The following is a 16,963-nucleotide window of genomic DNA, read 5'->3' as shown; positions in this document are numbered from 1 at the left end:
CTCGGCAAGTTGGAAATGACCGGACATTTATGTACTCATATCGGTCTTTAAAAATATTAGACAATGAGATTTTTTCTGCCCAAAGCTAGACAACAATGGCAAGAGTTATTCTTACTTATCCCACCCCCAAAATGCAAAATGACAAAGTCATACTAATTAAGCAGCTATCTCGTCATCCCTGGACAGCCTTTTAGACTCTGAGATGTAGCTGTACTTGGTTTGGCGGTCCTGGAATAAGGGGGGCTAGATCATCAAGTCATTCACTTTTTAAAAATGTGGCAAAATGAGTCTGAACAAAAAGCAGACCATTTGTTGCCATGCCATGGCAAGAGCCTCTGTTCAAACTGGTCTCCCTATTCCACGTCTCTCCTCTCTCCATAAATCTGCCAAATTGATAGGCCTTAACACCCAGGTCTGAGACCATGTTACTAGCTCATGCAACTCCATTTGCCCTCCATTGCCACGAGGATCAAAAGGAAACTCCTTTAGCTCGAGAAGCTCATGGCGGTCTTGATTTCGACCCTTTGCCCAGACCTATTGAATATTACTTCCTGTTGCAAATAACTGGACTCATCCAGAATTTTGCATCTCCAATCTCTGGGCCCTTACACATGCTATTCCCTGTCCCTGCCTCTTAGAAATACTTCCTTCTTTCCAATTGCAGCTAAAATGACATCTCCTCCATGTTTTCTGATTCCGCCTCACCCTAAGCTGCTAGTCCCTGTTTCCCAATGACCATTTTTATTTATTTATATATTTTTCTTGTTTAGATTTGCTTTAAATGGCAAAGTGTGTACATACTGTTTAGCACCAGAATGGGGATTCTTACCCTGGGGCCCACAATCTTGATTTAAAAACTATTGTGATAACTGTATTTCAACATGCCTGGTTTCCTAAGAAATATTTTATGTTTTAAAAAAATATTATTCTGAGAAAGGTCCACAGGCTTCATCAGAATATCAGAGGGGTCCATAGAGAGAAAACCCACTTGTTGTTGTTATTAAGCATCCATTATGTGCTAGAAACTTTATGAAGATTCTCATTTGATTCTTACAACAATCCTAGGAGGTAGATATTGTTTTCATCCCCACTTTACAGTTGAGGAAACAGAGGCAAAAGAGATTAAGTGATTAGCCCAGGGCTATACCAGTTAGTATCAGGGTTGAACTGAATTCAGATTCAGTAATTTATTCACTGAACCAGCTAGCTGCCTCAACACTGTAGTGTTCAGAATGGCTGAACAAATTGTGTATATGATGGTGATGGAATACTATTGTGCTGTAAGGAATGACGCGCTGGAGGATTTCAGAAAGAGCTGCATGTACTGATGCAAAGTGAAATAAGCAGAACCAGGAAAACATTGTACTCAATAGCAGCAATATTGTGCAATGAACAACTGTGATAGATTTGGCTATTATCCACATTGCAATGATCTAGGACAAGTCTGAGGAGTTTATGATAATGAATGTTCTCCACCTCCAGAGAAAGAACTGTTGGAATCGGAATGCAGATGGTTTGGGTTTTACAAGATTACTCACAAAATGAACAATACGAAAATAAAAAATAACGCCCCCCCCCACTCTAGTGTTCATATAAACATATACACACACACATCCATACCTATTTTTGTGCCATGACACACAAAAGGTTAAGAACCTCTACTGTAGTAGAATCCTTGAGGGCAGAGACTATTCTATCTCTGTCTTTGTACCCAGACCCTGATAACTGATGAATCTTTAGCCCTCTTTGATTGCTTTTGTAAACATTCTTGGAGCAACCAGTGTTCTTATTCTCCAGAGGAACAGAGCACTCTGGATATAGAATTTTACCTTTTAATATATTTCCTAGGACTGGGTGCAGTCCCACCACCAACCTAAAACCTAGATCCTTGGGGGTTGCATCTTTGTCAATTCTTGGAGAAAAACCCAACACTCCCCTTTCCTCAAAGGGCTTCACCTGGGTACATTTGCCCTCACTTAGGATGGCACAGAAGCATGGCACTCTGGGTGACAGGCTTTGACAGCCTTCCTAGGCCTTGCTTTCCATCTAGCTATTTTCTCTCTCATATTCTCCTTGTTGATTTTCCTTCCTTCACCAGTGTCAAAGGAGACCAACCTCTGGAGATGAGACATAAGATTGACTTTCGTCAACATCATTCCTCCAAGAAAGTTGGCCAAAGCCAACTTGGACTGACACTTGTACTTGATATCTCAGCCTGTTTATGTTTTTCTTCCACCCTGGCAGTCAGCCCTTCTGTTTTTATTGGACACAAAGAGTGTGAAGGAAGCTATGGGCATCATCAAAATGCTTCTTGTGTGCAGTCTGAGAGGTTGAGGTGAAAAGGATACTAGGGTTGGAGTTAGGGGACTTGGGATCAAATCCTTACAACCTCTCTGGTTCTTGGGTTGGCTACCTAATTACTCTGAGCCTCAGTTTTTCTTCTCTGTAAAAAGAGGACATTGGATTAGATGATTGTTAAGGTCCCTTCTAGCTTTACGCCTATGAAGGGATCACCACAGCAGGCAGCTGAATGAGCCCCAATAACTCAAGAAGCTGACCCAGGAGGAATTTTTCTGGATGTCTTTTTATAAATGAATTCATGAATATTCTTCATCTGTGACTGTCAAATTGTTACATATTTTCCCCAAGAAGACAAATAGGATCCCACTTGTTTCCCTGTTAGTTTATAGTATTACATTTTAGGTAAAGGCCAGACATCACCCCCAAAAACTAAAGTTTCAACTGCTTGGGAGAAAATGGTTGATGGGCCATGGAGGGCCCTTTTTGTCTTATTTCTTCATTTCTTTCCATGGGAATGCCAGGTGCCAGGTGCCTGAGGCTTCTATTTTGTTGTTTATGCAAAAGATGTAAAACATTATCTCTTCTGTAGCTTGACAGCCTCATTATTTGAATTTTTAAATTGGAATGTGATACTTGCCCTTTTTAAAAGTTCCCTCAAAAGCATATATATCAGACCTAAAGCAAATTAATTGGAAAGCTCTTGCTCTGTAGTCTGGCTCATTTGCACAGTTCTGGTTCCAAATAAACCAAAGCATTAGTGAGAAAAGCCATTCCATCCAAAGATAATTCCAATATGAGGAAAAAACCAACTACTTAAAGAATATAAAAATAAAGGACAACATTTTCCACCATCGATATTTGGGTTATTCTCTGTGTGCTACTGGGTAATTCATGCAAATATGGATGTTAGAGTTCAAAAGTAAGGTCCTTAGAACTGATTGTGTTTTTGTGGGAAAGATCATGCCCCCACAATAATACATGTGAATCCATGAATATTCATTTCCTTTGTCTGCTGAACAGAGTGCTAATTGTTGGGGGACCTGACCAATAGAACATTTACTAAGTGCCATTTGCTGTCAACTTTATGCTGATACTGTTAGAGAGACTGCCCAAAATCCCGAGTCACTCTTGGATGGGAATCTCTGATCTCAAAGATCTCTGAGCAGTTGATATTGTGGGACATAAAAATGCAATGGAGAGATGCATGGTGGCCTCAAACAGTAATAGCCTATTTACAAAGTGTCATCGGGGTGGTATCTATATCTATATCAATATTTGTCTAGAAAAACATATTGGACAAATGTACAATTTATATATAGTGCCAATTATATATGCCTTGATAAATATAGATATAATAACCAACAAAGAACTGTATAATTGGAAAACTAGTAGATCAAGCCTGTGGTGAAAGTTAATGGATCACCAGCTTCAGTGTTTCACTGGTAAGAAGGAAATTTGAACAAGGCCAAGAAGAAGGCCTTCATTCTTCGGATGGTCTATGAAAGAACATAGACAAGAATCACATAGGACGAGAAGTTGCAGAGTTGTAATCGCTCTTGATTAAGGGAATGCCCACACTGGCATCAACAAACTCATAGAGCCATCGAGGTCATAAAGCATCTTCTCTTTTTTTCCCTATGGGAAAACTTGAGCCAGAGCTAGATCAAGTTGCCTAAGTGTTCTGGACAAAACATCGACTAACCCTTTTTCCCTTTTTTTTTTAAATAACTAATTGGAAAATCAGAGGGAAAAGGGGACAGTTCAGTCAATTTTTGTCAATGTGCCTTCACCAGCAGTATACTTGCCAACCTGGCAAGCATCTAGTGTTCAGAGAAAACTGAGGGTGATCTTCACTCCTCTTTCCTGATTGGACTGCAGACATGGGAAATTACCTACTCCACTTCTCTTATTTCTGATGGAACCCTTCCTTTCAAAATGGCTTCACTACTCAACCTCCCAGCCAAAAAGGTAGGGATCTTGTTTGTATTTCTAAAATGCTCACAGAGGAACCTAGAGCTGCCACAGATGACTTTTCCACTTAGCACTACCAACAAATTTAGGCAACAGAAGCCATTCTGATGACTGAAGGCCATGGAAATTGTTGCTCTAGAAGAGATCAGGTAAATGTAGCTCCCAAGGGATGGTCCAGCATATGGTTTTCTCTAAGGGCGATGTACCTCTGAGTGCTGTTTCATGGTCCACACAAACCTGAGGTTGAGTTCTTTGTCCTCACCTCTACAAAAATAGGTATAAAAATAGGTAAAAATAATCAAAGGCATGGACCCTGACTCCTGAAGAAAAAAGAAGGACCTCTCTGCAAGTGTGAACTGTTGTGCCTCTCCCTAACCTGACCTTCCCTGAGGTCAAAGCAAGAGTCCTCAGCAAAAGAAGACTCACACTACATTCGTGTCTCTCAACAGGAGCAACTCTTAATTACTCAAATGTGGCTTGGCCCTATCTGTTGACAATGCTTAAGTTGGTTTTTCCTTTGATATTTGGCATGCTTCTGGGCTGCCCCTTCAAAAATGCCTGCTCAAATTGGTACTGGGCCTAACTCAAAAAGAAAGCATTGTAATCAATCTCTCTCTCTCTCTCTCTCTCTCTCTCTCTCTCTCTCTCTCTCTCTCTCTCTCTCACACACACACACACACACACACATACACACACACATGAGCTGATGTCCCACCTCTACTGTCACCCACAATATAACACTAGAGACACCGCTGTCCTTTAACATACCACCTATGGCACAGCAAATTCTCAGCTGTCATCATGGCCCAAGATTCACTTCAGAGTCATTATCTGCATGCATTATGGAGATGTGAAGATATCACTGGCTCAGCTGCTTCTCCACATCTACTCTTCTATCCTGACAAAGGCCATTTCCCTCTAAGGTTCCCTTTTTAGGTACATGCATAAACAATCAGTTGGCCCTACAGAATTCTCTCTATTCTCCATGGTGCTGGTAAGTTTTCCCTTTCTGCTGTTAGTATGAAAAAATCTATTTTTCCAGCTAGCCCTTGGTTACCCCTTTTAAAGTTCCAAACATTTTTGTCTCATCTGGCAAGCACAGGACCTATGAATCAGGAAACCTCTGCCATTAACTACTTGTGCCCTTCAATAATTCACTTCCCCTTCCTCATATCTCTGTTTCTACATCTGTAAAAAAAGGAGTAAGAAAGACTAAGAGATCACCTCTAAGGTCTCTCCTTTGTAGATCAAACATTCTTTGACTGCCTCCAATAATAGTTTCAACTCCTTAATATCTCTGGTCTTTGACGGTCTCTGTATTTATAAGACTTGTACCCATATCAATCCAGTCAATAATAGATTTTCTGGAAATATCTTTTATTGACCACTTCTAATACTTGGTTATTTGTTAGGATTCTGAAGAGAATACGTTTTCTGACTTATGGCTTGGAGGCCAGAGTGGCCTAAACTTGCACAAAGAAATATTTAAGACGTCAATTTTAGGGGTAGAAGACATAAGAGAGGAGTGGACGGAATCTATTTGAGACTTTTCTCCTTTCTTTTGCATACTACACAATCTCACACTTGCTAAATAGGAATCATGTTTTAGTCTTTTCCCCTCCTTTACAGGCCTGGGCACACAAGGCCAAAATGTCCTGAAATGAATGACTTACAAATTGGTTTTGTCATAAATATTTGTTTTGTCTCACTGGTGGGGTTCTAAGTACCTACTTTCACGTTCCCCCTAGCAGTGTTTTTAGTTCAGAGCTATCGGATAGTAGAAGACATGAACCGAACTTAGGCTTGATGCAAAATCTCTGACTTTCTTGAGTGCATTTCCAAGGAGAAAAATTATATGAAATTACCAGCAATGATTTAGGTGACTTTCCATTTTAGGGGAATTTCAAAACAAGGCCAACCAGAAGAACTTACTCATAAACAGTTGTCCATCCATTTTCATTGCTTTTGGTTGTCAGGAGGCCCGTGTTTCCTGGATAGGTCATCAAGGCCAAGTTATAACCTTGGGCGGATACTCTTTTTAGGACACCATTGCTGCTTATGGTCAGCCAGTACATCTGACCCCCAGGCACCATTAGCCACAGAGGAATCCCACCAGCATCCCGTCGAATGTGAACGGAGTTTCCATTGTTGCTAATAATTGCTCCTAAATCTCCATCGCTATTGTAGGTAAAATTGTACACATAGTCCCTGGTGATCAGATTTAACGTGTGCAGGTGAGTTCCATTGACGGTGAACTGATAGAGTTCTTGGTCAGCTGGGGAGGCAATCTCATAGAGGTTCATGTCATTCAGATGAGCTCTGTTCTTGCGTATAGCTCTGATTCGGATATTCCCCAGGTCAGCCACATAGAGAGTACCATCGGGGGAAACGGCTAATGAAGACGGGGCTTTGAGTTTTGCGTCTTTGGCGTAGCCACCATCACCTGAGGGAACAACGTTATCATTTTAGTGGTTGATCTTATAAGCATTGAGCCCATCACACCAGGAGATGGGGCACTGACTTTATCATTTGGTACTGAGAAGCTTGTTCCTTTAAACAGGATTTAGCCAACCGATTCCTGCCCTCCCTCCTCCTGCCACCGAATTTCAAACCCATTATCTAAAAGAGTGTAATTTTTGAATTGGTACCTCTGAAGATTAATAACAAGATGCAATTATCTCAGTTACACCAATTTTCCCAAGTCCATAATCTTGCTGATCATATTTTGAGAGATGAGACTGGATAATAATGATGGCTGCATGAAGTGTGACTGAAGACATGAGGCTGGATGGCGTATGCATATTGTGTATATAGGCACAGGATCAGAACCCCAGATTGGGAAGGAACCTTGGAAGCCCTCTAGTCTAACCTGCAAAATGCCATTCCTTCTTGCTTTGTTTCTCAGGGCCACACGAACTTGACCGTGCTTTGCAATGCAAGACTCAGCCACGAAAGCAAACTTGGTCATAGAAAAATAATGAGATTGACCTTGTATATGATAAACCAACAAACCAGGCATAACCTCTGAGCCCATACAGGAGAGGGAATGGAAATATTGATGAAAAAATCACAAGTCAAGTTGGCAAATATAACTTCCTTTGGACCAAGGGAAGACAGAAATTAAGGGGAATGTACAGATGCTCTCCCCACTACCCCAGGACAATGCAAGCTCCATGACAGCAGGGGCCATTGCTCTTTATTTTGGGGGGTATTTTTATTCTGATTCCCTAACACAGTGGCAGGCACAAAGAAAGTGCTTAATTACTAATAACTGAATTAAAAAACTGAAAATGAATGTGCTGGCTTGGAAAAGTATTTGTACAAGGCATGGATGATGTACAGGCCCTAATTTTAGTAGATAAGACAAGCTTATATGGTCATCGTGTTAATTAGTTTTGCTGTTTTAAAAAAAATCCTTACCATCTGTCTTAGAATCAAAACTAAGTATTGCTTCCAAAGTAGAAGATTGGCAAGGGCTAGGCTATTGGGTTAAGTGACTTGCCCAGGGACACACAGCTAGGAAGTATCCAAGGCCAGATTTGAACCCAGGAATCCTACCCCCTCAAATCCAGGCCTAGCTCTCTATCCATTGAACCACATAACTGCCCCTACATAGTTTTGTTTTAACTGTTTTTTTCAATGACAAAGGAGAGTCCTATGATCAGAGTCAGTGAGAATGGATGGCATCTTGGGAAAATTTTTCTAAAATAAAGAATGTATAGGTCTCAAGAAATTCACAGGAACAAAGATTTCAAGTGTAAATGACTTCATCTATCTAACCTGAGTCAACTGAGGCCCAGAGAAGTTAAAGACTTTGTCCAAAGTCTCAGAGCCAGCATGTGAATCCACAGCCTGTGACTTCAAATTTAGCCCTCTTTCCACCATCCTCTGCTAAGAGTGAGTGGGGTCAGAAAAGCTGAGTTCAAGTCTTGCCTTGGACATAGTAGTTACACATCCATGGACAAGTTGGTTCACCCAGATAACTTTCTAAGAACATAGAAGTGACAAGACTTGCAGAAAAAGGAGAGAAGGTCTTCAAAGAAGGTAACTGGGATACTACCTGACAGAAGAGTTACAATATAAATTATACTACCTACCATTTGTATGACCTGCTTAACTTTTCTAATCCATAGCCCCACCAATTACAGTTTCTTGAAGTACTATATACGGATAGGATGATACAAAAAAGCTAAGAACCTCCTATTCTAGAAGTTTGTAGCCATATATAATAGCTTTAGTTCCTACAGAAAACAACTAGGGGTTCTGTGTCTTGACAAAATGGCAATCATCTCATACCTGAAAAACAGTCACAGTTAGGATCAATTTTGCAGTCACAGTCCGTGGGGGCTCCAGCAACTAGAGAGATTTCGCCATTGGTTGTGACTTGTTGGATGCGATTCACCTTTCTCTCGTCTGTTTCAGCAATGTACAGGATTCCACTGTGAGAGACACTAATGGCCCTGGCCGATTCCAGAGTCGAATGGATCGCCACCTTGCTGACTAAGAAATGATCTATCCCTGGCACCTGACAGTGGATGGGCCGCCCAGCCACAATCCGGACACGCCTACTTTCAGAAATTTGCAAGACGATGTTGTTATCCAAGATGTACAATGAGTTATCCATGGGATTGACTGCAAGGTCTGTTGGCCACTCCAATCGCACCTGCAAACAAAACAGGACACAAACTAGATTTAAATCTCTTGCCATGAACATGGCAAATCCAAGGGCATATTTAAAAGAGAAGAACAACTCTTTATTCATGTGGTTGGTTGGTTGACTTTGAGAATGGCTAATAAGAATAACAGTAGCTAACATTTCCACAGCACTTATGTCTCAGGAACTGTGCTAAATATAATTATAATCTCATCAGATCATCACAACAACTCTGGGTTACTATTATTATCCCCATTTTACAGTTGAGTAAACTGAAGCAAAGAGAAGTTAAATGACTTTCTCAGGATCACACAGCTAGTAAGTGTCTGAGGCCAGATTTGAACTTGGATCTTCCTCATTATAGGTCCAGTGTTCTATCCACTGAGGCACCTAGCTCTGCCTTCTTGGCAGAAGTTAAGCTACTTGTCCAAGGTAACATGTCCAGTGTCTCAGGTCATATTGGAACTTGGGTCTTCCTCACTTCAGGCCAGGTGTTCTCTGTACTGTATCAAGCTGCTGGAGCCATTGAGTTCTCTGGTGTATCTACTCTACTCATCCCCTCTGTTACTGGCCCTATGCAGATGTAGACAGTACACTGCATTTATTTATTTAAAAGACTTACCTTCTGTCTTAGTGTCAGTACTAACACAAGAAGGTAATTCTTTTAAATAAATAAATGCCTAACTTTTGCTACTCTTCTGTCTATTTCTGAAGGGAAGAAATAGGAAGAAGTGGATTTATCTCACTGCAAAAATGATCCACTGGAGCTATTGATGTGAAAACAAAATGGCAGAGATGCCATTAATTACCCCCACTCAGAAAGCTAAGGGTGGGGCACACCTAGTCAGAGCGGATCCACTCTTTTGACATTCTCTCTTCTCCACCAAGAAGCTTGCCTTTGAGATAGACTTTGGACTCGGAAGATAAGCTGTTCAATTTTCCACCTTGCCCGACTTGATTTAAACTAGTAATAGTAATGTCATGTTTATCAGATTCCATATTGTCTCAGAAAGACACCAACTATGGCTGCTTGTTTTCTTTGCCATCAAGTAAATTACCCTCTGGCAGTTCCCAGAAACTAAAACAGCCTTTGTGCTTCTGAGAAACCTCAACAGACTGTACGGATCCCCTCCAATTCCCATTTGACTTGGCTGAATGGCTGGGTCTCTCAGGCAAAAGATGGGTGGCTCATTTGTAGATTGGGCACTGACTTTCCCCAAGCCAGATCGTTTACACATTTCCTAAGAAATACTTTCCTTCTCCCTCTGTCTCCTACCTTTCCCTTCTTAATTTTTCTCCTATATTAAATTCGCCTTTTGTGGGTCTTTAAAGAAGTCTTCCTTGAAATGGAAAACTCTATAGGTTACCAAGACATTTATATAACGCACAGTCTAGTATATAAACCAAACCATTTCACCTCATAGCAGGAAGAATTCACAGGTGTTAGCTGGGAAGAGAGCACAGAACTGTAAAGTACTCAGGCTCATCATGGGGGAGCGCAAATAGGGCCTCGTGAGCTCAGCTAACCACTAATTCTTGGTCTGTGTGGCAGGTAAAACTACATTCTTCTGGAGGGTAATGGTGGGAGATTGGGGGAATCAACAACAATGGAAATTCTTGGAAGTTCTGTCAAGTGAACCGATACCCTGCGAGTTTGTCAAAATGTGTGACAATTGTCTCATTCTGTCACAAGAAATTAATTAAAAAATAAATTACCATTAAAGGTCATTGGTTTACCCATGAGCTATTGGTACTTGCCTTCCTCTCCACCATCCCCCAGCCCTCCCCCCCCCCCAGCTTACTTTCCCTGAAAACTAACCCTGGGCAGAGAAAAATGAACTATTAGGATGTCAGATCCTGACAGCACTAACTCTTCCTGATTCTTCTACATGCTTCCTACTCTAATTGAAAACTTGTCTAGAAGGGATATGACTTTCAGACCAAACAGGCCCACAGGTGGCTTAAGAATCCAGTTAATTTAGAATTTGAATCAAATAAAGCATTAGGATCCTATGGGGGAAATTCAAATGCAAATTAAATATCCAGATGTATAGCCTGGATTTACCTAATTAATCCAGAAAAGCACTTTGATAAGTAGATAATATTGGTATGAGGTGTTGTAGCCCTCTCTGCCCCTCTATCTCCCCCGGTATGTCCTCTATCTGGGCCATGCCTGAACATAGCTCTTGCAGATGGATATAAGTTGTTATAGGCATTCTGTATGATGCTGCAAAATTTAACATTTTCCATCACACGCCTTTTATTTTCCAGATTTGCAGTCACTTCTTGAGCTGGATCTCCATCATAATCCCAAACCATTTTGAAAAGAGAAAGACATGGCCCAATGAATGATTCAGTGATCCTTAAGACATTTGTAGCCTGTGGCTCAGAACCAAAGTTTTGAGCTTAAGTAGGCTAGATTAAATCTTGGGCACTTCTCTCAGAATTTCTCCTTTTAGCTCATGCCTTCATCTAGAGTTTCCGTGGGGGAATATTGAGAATTATTTTACATATAGGCAAGGGTATGCTAGTAAATGTTTAACAATCAGCTCACTAATATGAAGAGAGCACCCTCCAATTCAACTTGTGTGTCCTGTGTCCTGAATGGAATTTTGGCCCTCCTCTTCCCATTAGCTTTTCATGAGCTTTGCTGTGTTTCCCTCTTCTCCTTTTTATCCTACTACCCAGTTCAACCAGTGAGATGAATCACCAAAATTCTTCCCTTCCTCTCTTCTCCCCCTCAGGGACCAGTGGAAATTGGCCAAGTTTCCTCAGTCTCTGGGGGCTGCTTCTGAGACCATCCGTGCCTTCCTCCTCTGCCCTTGGCCAATGAAGGACTTGGGCTCCCAAAATGAATCCTTTAATAAGTAAAGTCAGTTTATTTGTGCTTGGCAGGGCAATCTAGGAAAGATAACTTCCAGAGGGACCCTGAGGAAGTGAGAAGTGGGGCTTCACCCCCACGGACCAAATGATCGTGAGAGGGAAAGATTGATTCGATGTTTGCCAACTTGTTGCTTGTGGAGGACAAATTAAAGAAAGGCTCTCATCTATATGCATACGATATACTTTTCTGTACATATGACATACTTTTAAGTGTAAATTACATTAACATTTTCTCCATCTCTGTCTTAAATCTGGATAATTAACAAAACATAAATTATATTTTGATTTGCAGAGTTTTCTGATTTCCAAAATCTCATAAATGCTCACATTGAAAATTTAACCAGCAGTTTTCACAACCCGGTGGAAGCCGGCTCCAGCACACTCATGCATTAGTTCAAGAAAAAGATTCAAGGAAAGTTAAAAGGCTGTCAGTTCCTGTGCAAATACTCCGGATAACAATCCAATGAATACAGGATAAACCTTATTTAGCTCAACTTGAAATGCAAGGAACAAAGGACTCATAATGGAATCCATAAATAATAAAGACAACTTTCCTTCCCTCTCTGGTGATATTCTACTTCACCAAGGGAACTATATAGTCCTCCAGAGTAGATTTATAAATGAAAAAGAATAAAAGCTTCTAAAGAAAGTCCTATCGAGTTCTGGCAGTTTTTCTAAACGAGAAAAACTTCAAGTATACGCCTAGTGATGCTTTCTGAAGAATGAAAATTGGAAAGGCTCATAGATACAAGGGTGGCTATGAGGTAATTGATTTTTGTGCCCATGGTGACACATCAAGAGAGGCATTGTGAAAAGGGCACCGGACTTGGACTACAATGACCTGGGTTGAATGTCACTTCTGCTAGACTACACTATTTGAAAGATCTTGAGTAAGTCACTAGACTTCTATGAGGCTCAGCCTCCCCATCTGCAAAAACGATAGAGTTGGACGACATGACCTCAAAGCAGCTTTTGACGTTTGTCTCCTAAAAGTAGAGAAGGTTTGTGATCTCTCTGCATTGGTGAAGACAATGTCCACAAGGGGACTTGAAATAAGATTTTCTTCAAACTCTTTTGTCTAAAAATATTACTGAATTCCTTGGTTCCATCCAGGGAGTCATATCATTCTGCTATTTGGTAACAAATTCCCTGGCTAATCCTTCTGAGTCCATTCCCCAAGTTTCTTGGGGATGTTTGCATCAAGGTTTTTGGACTGCTGGCAATCCTCGATGTGATGCCACTCCTAATTTCTTTTGTTATCCCCATAGACCGATCAAACAGGAGTGCAAAGCTCTGCTCCCTGGCTCGCTTGCTCCATTTGAGGAGATTTTCTATGGATCAATCTCAAAAGCCTGTGCAAATCATCCATCACTAGAGTTTCTATCTTAGAGTTCAGCCACACTGAGCAAACCAGGTGTTTCCAGAAATACCTTCCCTCCTCCACCCTGTCCCAAACATGACACTCCTAATCTTCTTCCTTCTCTATACTCTGAGCCCTTTGGTTCATTTCAAAAATGGCTCTGTTTGATTTTGATCTTTGAGGTGTCTTCAAGATGACTTTGCAGGGAGTGTGTGATTATCTTTTATGCAGTGCACCAGCCCCAGGGAAGATGCAGTGACTGACGGGGCTGAGCTCTCCTTGCTAGGTGCTCTGCCAATTCGACATTCTAGTTTTTCATGGCTCTAAAAGCTGACATCTCCAGATTGTTAGCGTCACTTTTTGTCAGTTTTCAAATGGCCTTCACGTTACTTGACACCGATATTGCCTGAGCTTCTTCAGATTTATAAAAGGAAAAGAATAAAGCCTTCTAGAGAAAGTATCTTTTCTGCAACTGGAAAGTCTGATGGCACCTCTTAGGAAGCAATGGCCTCTCTTTGTCTTGTTTTTAATAGGTGAAAATTATTGGGGAATAAAACCCAGGGGAGACAATAGCAGACATAACACATTTTCAGAGATGGAAGAGATCTTAGTAGCCATTTAGTCCAACCTGAAAAAGAATCCCTACTACATCATACCCAAGAGGTGGTCATCTAGCTTCTACTTGAAGGCCTTCATTGGAAGGGAGCTAGCCACTTTTGGATGGTGACAATAGGTAGGAAATTTGGCTCCATCTCAGAGCCTAAATCTGTCTCCTTTCAACAACTCAATCTACCAAAAAGAATTTCTTAAGCACTTAATAGAGGCCAAGTTATTGGGTGCTACATGCTAGGGAGACAAGAAAAAAATCGAAATCTCTCCATGCTCAAGGACAGATTATTTTACTACATGGATGGTGGAAAGAAATACAGAGGAAATCCAAGGCAGTTTTGTTTTTGGTAAGGGTTGGAGAGGAGATCATTAGGGCTAGAGAAATAAGGAAAAGTCTTACATACGAGGTGGCATCTGAATTGTATTTTGAATGAAACTAAGCATTTTAAGGGGTAGGAGTGACAAGGGTGTGCATGCCAGGTATGAGCAGAAAGATGTGCACATAGCTAATTAACAAAATTTGGCAAAAGACTGGAGTTGCAGGGTGAAGGAAAAAGAAAAGTAGAAGATGCCACAGTTGTGAGCCTGGATGTCTAAAAGGATGATGGCACCCTTGATAGGAAAGTGGGGAATGGGGTGGTTTGGGGGAAAGACCTGTTTTGGATATATTGAATTTGAAATATCTATGGGACATCTGCTAGGAAATGTCCAACCAGCAGTTATTTCTGTGAGACTGAAGCATAGAAGACAGGTTAAGGCTAGATATGTAGATGAGAGAGTCATTTACAAAGCCATGAGAGCGGATGAGATCCCTGACAGACTATAGAGAGGAAAAAGAATGGAGTCCAGGACAGAGTCTTGAGGGATACCCACAATTAAAAGGCAGGAAATTAATGACACAGTAAAGAATAGTTGGTAGGAAGAGATTCATCCAGCCTTTATTTGAAGGCCAGTGAGAAGGAACTTCGTTGGGCAGCCTATTGCAGTTTTGGAGAACTTTACTTCTGAGGAAGAAAACTCCCCAGAAACAAGATGGAGAGAACGGGGGCCTAAAAGTGATTTTTGACTCAAGTGAATCTGTGTAGCCTTATCCAGGTGTCATTTAACAGTGAGAGAAGAGAGAATAGTTTCCATTTCCAATGATGAATCTGATCCCGGGATGAAAATGACTGAGCAGAATGATGACAGGCAGTCCTGTTCCACAATCCCAGTTCTGACTTAAGACCAAATATGTCTAGAATCTGAAGTCCTTTCATCTTAGAATTGCAATGATTTGGATTACCGAGAATTTTTTTTCTTTGAAGGCCACAAGAATTGACTGATACCATGACTGTTTCCACACGTTCCTTCCATCAGCACACCCAAACTCTAGATGAATTGCTGTCTAATTGGTATTATCTCATCTTTAAAAAAACCCTTACTGTCTGTCTTAGAATTGATAACAACTATAGGTTTCAAGACAGAAGAGGAGGAAGGGCTAGGCAGTGGGGGTTAAGTGACTTGCCCAAGGTCATGCAGCTAGGAAGTGTCTAAGGCAAGATTTGATCCCAGGTCTCTAGACCTGACTCTCTATCCACTGAGCCCCTGTTATCTTATCTTAATAACAAACATAACTGCTTCAAGTTGCTGATGTCCTTTTCTTGTGTCTTCCCTTCTGAAGCTCTGGTTTTTGAAATACGATTTCTGTATGCAGTGAATGTTTTAATGTTCCAGTTTTCAATGTCCAGTTCAAGTCATCTATCAGCAGATGAAAACTATATCATGTCCTTCAGACTCCTCAACTAATTGGTTCATAGACATGATTGGTATTGTAAGAAGAATGTATTTTCCATGATGCTTTTCCCTGACCTGTTGTTTGTGTCTCTCTCTGGTTTGACGTTTTTCATGTGTAATTAGAATCTGTTCCCCAAAAAACTATGATCCCCAGCAAAACTATGATTCCCAGAACCCCACTCACTTCTTGTTGTTTCATGCTGATGTAGATGGGATATTAATTGGGTGGAAGTCTGTCTCCCTCTTTCCTTCCTGTCTTGGCTTTGGTGGAGTGGGCTTTTTGAGCAGGTAGAAAAAACTTAGTCATGTAGTTCTGTTTTGCTAGATAATAAACTTTAAAAATATAATTCTTCAAGTATTGGACATTAATTTTAAATCCTACACTCATGTGTGCTGAAAAACTTCACTCATCCATCAGTTCCCATGAGGAACTTCGAGGTCATTTTCCTACGACATCAATATCTTTCTTTTGGTTTTTGTCTTTCTAATTTAGTTAAGCTAAACTCCTCCGCTGTGTCTAGCACTGTGTTAGGCAGAGGGACTCTGAGAAAAGAAATAAATGGGAATGGGTACAGATTTGGGAAGCTACTCTCACACTTGGTGCAAGTTAAGATTCTTTGGTAGAAAGCAGGATCTTCCCTTTTCTTTCTATCCTTATTTCCTCTCTCTCGAGTACTCTTGACCAACTGTGTTTTTCCTACTTGTTACATACTACCTCGTGGGGGTATTTCTGCACGTACTTGGCTAGTCTGTGAACTATTAAAAGTCAAATCCCATATCTTAATCATCTAGAAACTCTTCCAAATACTTTATATATGGTAGATGTTCAATTTAGGCTTCTTGAGGGAACAGGGGAGTGAATAGAAGACATGTCTGTAGCTATGTGGTGTGTGGCAACTTCTTGGGGAGCTAGAAACTGGTTTTAAAAATATTTTGATAATCATATAGTGATATAAAGGCTTTCATGCGTAACCCTGTACATTTAGAAATATTATTCTGATGAGGGAACTGGAGGTTCTTCATGATGCAAAAATGCTAGAGAACCACCCCTGAATGAAAGAATCATCTAAGGGAGAACAAGTCTGACATTGAGGAGATTCAGAGTAAGGAAGAGATCCCTGGTACCTTCCTGAAGGAGAAGGGAGGTATTATTTCCTCTTTATGAGTGAGTGCCAGAAACCGTTCTTTGCCTAGTTTCTTCTTGTTGACAAGTTGCCGAAAACTTCCTGTTGTAGGTTGTTAATATCATATTCCTAGCTCGACAGACTATAGCAGGCTTCCAATTCCCCTTAGCACTGAAAGCAATTTAGAAGCCCAAGGTATTCCTGCACTGTTTTTATGAAAGGTTTTCTCTTATTGATCATCTACTCATTTCAGTAACTACCTCTAACCTTTTTTTTCCTAGGGTAATA

At 40.8% G+C, this 16,963-nt stretch overlaps 1 protein-coding gene across 6 annotated transcripts in view; it reads right to left on the bottom strand.

Annotated features, from left to right (window-relative positions):
* TENM1 (teneurin transmembrane protein 1) overlaps nucleotides 1–16,963 on the bottom strand; it is an 864,097-nt gene that overhangs the window by 27,915 nt on the left and 819,219 nt on the right. For all 6 annotated transcript variants that reach the window (XM_056808890.1, XM_056808889.1, XM_056808891.1 and 3 more), the window contains 2 exons: nucleotides 8,569–8,935; nucleotides 6,205–6,715 (listed from right to left, as the gene is read on the bottom strand). In XM_056808890.1, coding sequence (XP_056664868.1) covers nucleotides 6,205–6,715; nucleotides 8,569–8,935 — 878 coding nt within the window. The remainder of the gene's footprint in view (nucleotides 1–6,204; nucleotides 6,716–8,568; nucleotides 8,936–16,963) is intronic.

This window comes from Monodelphis domestica, chromosome X (genome assembly GCF_027887165.1).
Source record: "Monodelphis domestica isolate mMonDom1 chromosome X, mMonDom1.pri, whole genome shotgun sequence".
NCBI lineage: Eukaryota > Metazoa > Chordata > Mammalia > Didelphimorphia > Didelphidae > Monodelphis > Monodelphis domestica.
The sequence above is the reverse complement of the archived record's forward strand: the minus strand, read 5'-3'. Positions and strand labels throughout refer to the sequence as shown.